Raw genomic sequence first — 4,421 nt, 5'->3', positions numbered from 1 at the left:
AGCTCAGCCTCCGCCGTATCCGTGCGCCGACCCCTTCCTCCCCCCTCCTCCGCTATTGTCGGACTATCGGCCGTCTCGAAGGCTAACAAAACCAAATAATCGCCACAATCACCCAACAGCCTCGTTTTGATGGCAAGATTAGAGCAAAATACATTCACGACGGGAGAAAGGAGAAAGGAAGCCGCTCCACACGCAAACGCACTCACATTCCACAGGGACTACTTTCTCTCCCGCTTGGATCACTGCAAACTTCCAACAACTTTTTTTTTTTCACGCAGCAAAGCGCCCAACTACTATTCTCATCTTTTTACATTTACTATTATCACGCGAGGTTACGTCCTATTAAGCCAATCAAATCACGTACACGTAAATAAACCGTTTGGTACGTATAATAAACTAGTTATATCCCCCCCCCCACACACACACACACTTCAGCCAAGTTAATCACAACATTTCAACGTAAAACTAGTTGCACTCTCCTTTCCCTAAACAGCACCCTATAGCAATGGAATAGTGACCCAGCAACACACATTTCACTGTTACATAGCTTAGAAATCACACTTGCTTTTTACGTGTAAATGACAAACTTCACATTTTTAATGCATACAAAAAGAAAACTTCTGCAAAAAGCGTTGCTTGGTTGGAGAATAAAATCCGTTTTGGATTGAATACATCAGCATGAAAAATCTGACAAATATGAGCACAAAAAAAAGAAGCTTTTAAAAAGCAAGTGACTAGTGATTGGGCCTGCTGCTGCCGCCACCGTGTGGTCAAGAGCGGTACTGCAGCATAAACAACGGCTATAAGAAAAGCTCAAATACAACAAAATCATCAAAAACGTTCAATCTTAAAACGTGTGTGTTACATCCAAAGTGTGTGTGTGGTATTGAGTGAGTGTGTAGGAAGGAAGAAGACATGCAAGTGAGTAGAGGTGCAACAATTCCTTGATAAATGGACAACTATTTGATTATAAAATGTTATAACTATTTTGATAATCCATTAATTATTTAGAGCTACTGTTGAATTTAAAATTGTCCATGTCCTCTGGATTTCAGCTTCTTATCAGGAAATATTCTGATTTGTCAAGTCCTCCGTGAAAGTGGACTGATTCGCTTTCAAAATAAGACGACATCTGCTTTTACGTTAGAAAACAATCATTAACATTTTTGCCAATTTTCTGACGGATGTTACGGACCAAACATGTAAGTGAATCAAAATCAATTTTGTTTGCTAATTTTATGCACTGTCACTTTGGCATATTCAATCAAGCAATGTAAATGAAAAATGATTCCTTTTATCAGACTAACCTAATCGATTCCTCAAATAAACATGAGTTGCGGCCCAAAGTTGATGAAATGACAACCCGATATTATGAGGTCAAGTCTAGCGTGAGTCCCAAAGTGATGTTGACGAGCGTCTTCCTGAGATTGGCAGCATCACAAATATGTGTCCGACTCCCGACTGGTCTCCAAAGACAAACTTTGTCAACCTGTGCGCTGACTGGACCCCCAGGACCACTTCTGCCCACAATATACGGCCAATAGGAGCGCGGCACTGCCGCTTCACAGGTCGTAGTGGAGATCATTGAGCTCCAGCCTCGTGTAATGGCGTCTATCGAAAGACTCCATGGCCTTGCGCCCGCCCGCCGCCAGCGCCAGCATCAGCACCGCAGCGCCCACCACCATCATCGCCACCGCGCCACTCTTTAGCGACCCCGTCGCCGTTTTCACGCTAGTGTTCTGGGCTGTGTCGCTGTGGGGACCTACCAGCACCTTGGGCGTCTGACTCCGCCTACTGCTAGACGTTATCGAAGTGGGCGTGATCAGAGTTGAAGAAGGCGTGCTTGTTGTCGTAGGAGGAGGGATCGTAGTAGGAGTCACAGTCAAAGGAGGAGTCATGGCGGTTGTAGTAGGCGGAGTTGTGGTGCTAGGAGGCGGAGTCGTGGTGCTAGGAGGCGGAGTCGTGGTGCTAGGAGGCGGAGTCGTGGTGCTAGGAGGTGGAGTTGTGGTGCTAGGAGGGGGCTGCGTGGTGACAGGAGCGAGCAGCGTGGTGGTAGTTGGAAGTGTTGTAGCTGTAGGAAGCGGACTCCATATTGTAGTGGGAGGAGTCATGATAATAGGAGGTGGAGTCACATTGGTTGTAGGTGGGGTCATGGTCATAGGAGGCGGTGTCACGGCAGCAGTAGTAGTAGTAGGTGGACTCGTAGGTGGACTCGTAGAAGGAGGAGGCGGACTTGTTGTAGGAGGCACAGTCACTGCAGGTGGAGTGTTCATGGGCAGTTTGTCAGCAGTCCTTGGCCCCGCCTCCTCATTGGCCAGATGGCTTTTTGTCTTTTTGTTGGTTTTTGTCTTGTTTTGTTTTTTCGCCATTTTGTCCATTCGCTTGGGGGCAGTCGTCGTTACGAGAACGGGTGCTAAGGCCGCATCGCCGGCGGCGGTAGGCGCAGGCGCCGGGGTGGCGGCTATCGTCGTTGTGGCAAGTGGTCGGCAGGTGCTGGTTGTCGTAGCAACGGGACGGGCGGTGCTTGGGTGGATCACACCTGTGCGGGAAACCACAACAGGAACAGGAAGTGAGCAGAAGATGACACTTGAATCAACTAGACAGGACCACAAAGTCAGTAAACCACGTGACAGGAAGTGAGCACATGACTACTAAGCAAACAGGAAAAAGAAGCGCTTACCTTTGAAGATGTCATAGGTGCGCACGCCGGGCGGCGCCTTCATCAGCGGACAGTCGCGCTCATTGGGGCAGTGGTACAGGAAGCAGTTGTCTTCGCCGCCGCGTTTGTTTCCGTTGAACACGACCATGTTGCACTTGGCGCCTGCACAAACACCAACGCGATGATGATGATGTCACCACCACGTCACAACGACGTCGGGACGACGTGGCGCTCACCCTGTTGCACCGGCTGGGAGCAGCAGGCCAGCACACACTCCTGTTCGGTGGCCAGCGATCGGGCCACGGGGGCGCCCACGGCGGCGATGGCCGCCCTGGTGTTAACCGCGGCGTTCTGGTGCTGCCGGGAGAAGCAGGGCTCGCGTTGTGAGTGGACGCACGCCAGCGTCAGCGCTAGCACCAGCGCCAGGGCCGGCACCCGAGTCATAGTGGAAGAAGGGCCCACGCGCTGGCGGAAAATCTGCACGGGACAAACGGCATCAAGTTCAACATCAAACGCAGGACACGGATTCATCACATCATGTCGGATTGGTCGCCAGTCTGTCAGGGCCCACGGAGACAAACAATGGACTGGTGACCAGTCCCTCCTTTGTCTAGAACATTAGCTAGTGACCACTCAGTCCTTGCACCGACCCAGTTGCCAACGTGTATGTGTGGGTACCTGCTGAAAGTTAGCCCACAAGCTTGATTGCTTGCTTTCCTTTTTCAAGAACCGAATGGCGCAAGATTTGTTGTGAGGAACCTAAAATAAGATAAGAAACCGAGCAAGCTTTGCTGAGATTTGCAAGGGAGCGCGCGTCCCTTACGCTTGACAAGAAAATTTGAAGAAAGACGAGCAAAAATCTAAATTGTTAATATTTTCTTTGGGGTCAGCGAGGACAAGAGAGAAAAAAGTGAAGACCTGCATGGCGGAGGCGTCAGCTCAACTTCTTCTTCTTGTGAGCTTGAGCAGAACCTCTGGCGTCCAAAGTGCACTCAGAAGGACTTTGCCTGCACAGTGACGCCGAGTGAACCTTGCATCGAGCCCAGGAATGACGTAACAAATCACAATAATCAGCGTCGTCATTAATTGCACTTATCCATCAAATGGGATCGATTGTGCCGAGTCATGTTTGCCCAATCCAAGGCATGCTAATGCTAACGCGTCTAGCTCGCCAAACAAACTCAAAAATGTTTGTCGTCTTTGTTAGCCAGCCAGTGACGTCACCAATTCGCCATTATTGGGCACGCACACACAATATACATTTCATCGCTCCTCATCCGCGCGTGACGTCACGCCGCTCACGCTGGTTCCGTCCGCAGGTTCGACCGCTTCTGGGACCGCCTGGTTCCGTCGCGCGCGCGTACTCACGCAAACGTACGCACCTGCCGGATGCGCCGCTATTCGTCGGTCGGTCCGGTTCAGTTGCGCGGTTCCGTCATCGGCCTTCCCACCCGAGTCGTCCTCCGCCGCGGATGAATAAGCCAAGCGAGCCGAACCGAACCGAGCCCGCCGGCAGCTGCTCGTCTTGAAACACGGAGACAAGGAAGCTTGCTGGTTCCGAGCAGATGACCCATTTTTGGCTTTGTCCTCCGGGAGGGGGGAGGGATGCAGGGGGGCGGGGCTGCCACACGCCCCTTCTTTTTAGGACTGTATCATTCTTATTACATTTGGTTTGATTGTAGTCGTACTGTATTCTTAAACTTCATGTTTTTAATTGAATCTTTATTTTTCCCATTTTATCTGAGCATATTTTGATCGTATT

At 50.3% G+C, this 4,421-nt stretch overlaps 1 protein-coding gene across 2 annotated transcripts; it reads right to left on the bottom strand.

Moving 5' to 3' along the window:
- Positions 1-575: 575 nt before the first annotated feature.
- On the bottom strand, positions 576-4,247 carry mansc1 (MANSC domain containing 1). Of its 2 annotated transcripts, none has more exons than XM_077543632.1 (4): positions 3,578-4,247; positions 2,896-3,136; positions 2,681-2,821; positions 576-2,539 (listed from the first exon to the last, which is right to left on the bottom strand). In XM_077543632.1, exons 1-4 carry the CDS (start codon positions 3,581-3,583, stop codon positions 1,563-1,565), a joined length of 1,365 nt encoding a protein of 454 aa, XP_077399758.1. In that variant the 5' UTR covers positions 3,584-4,247; the 3' UTR covers positions 576-1,562. The 2 variants fall into 2 exon arrangements, with proteins under 2 accessions (XP_077399758.1, XP_077399759.1); XM_077543633.1 differs by having other exon boundaries at positions 4,042-4,247.
- Between the last annotated feature and the right edge of the window lie 174 nt (positions 4,248-4,421).

The sequence above is a fragment of the Vanacampus margaritifer genome, chromosome 15, assembly GCF_051991255.1.
Source record: "Vanacampus margaritifer isolate UIUO_Vmar chromosome 15, RoL_Vmar_1.0, whole genome shotgun sequence".
Classification (NCBI taxonomy): domain Eukaryota; kingdom Metazoa; phylum Chordata; class Actinopteri; order Syngnathiformes; family Syngnathidae; genus Vanacampus; species Vanacampus margaritifer.
Note: the sequence above shows the minus strand (reverse complement) of the source record. Positions and strands in the feature narration are given on the sequence as shown.

Coding starts and splice junctions, on each gene's coding strand:
- mansc1 (XM_077543632.1), bottom strand. Junction 2,822..2,895: donor CTCCCAGCCGGTGCAACAGG/GTGAGCGCCACG, acceptor GTGTTTGTGCAG/GCGCCAAGTGCAACATGGTC. Junction 2,540..2,680: donor CACCTATGACATCTTCAAAG/GTAAGCGCTTCT, acceptor TTTCCCGCACAG/GTGTGATCCACCCAAGCACC.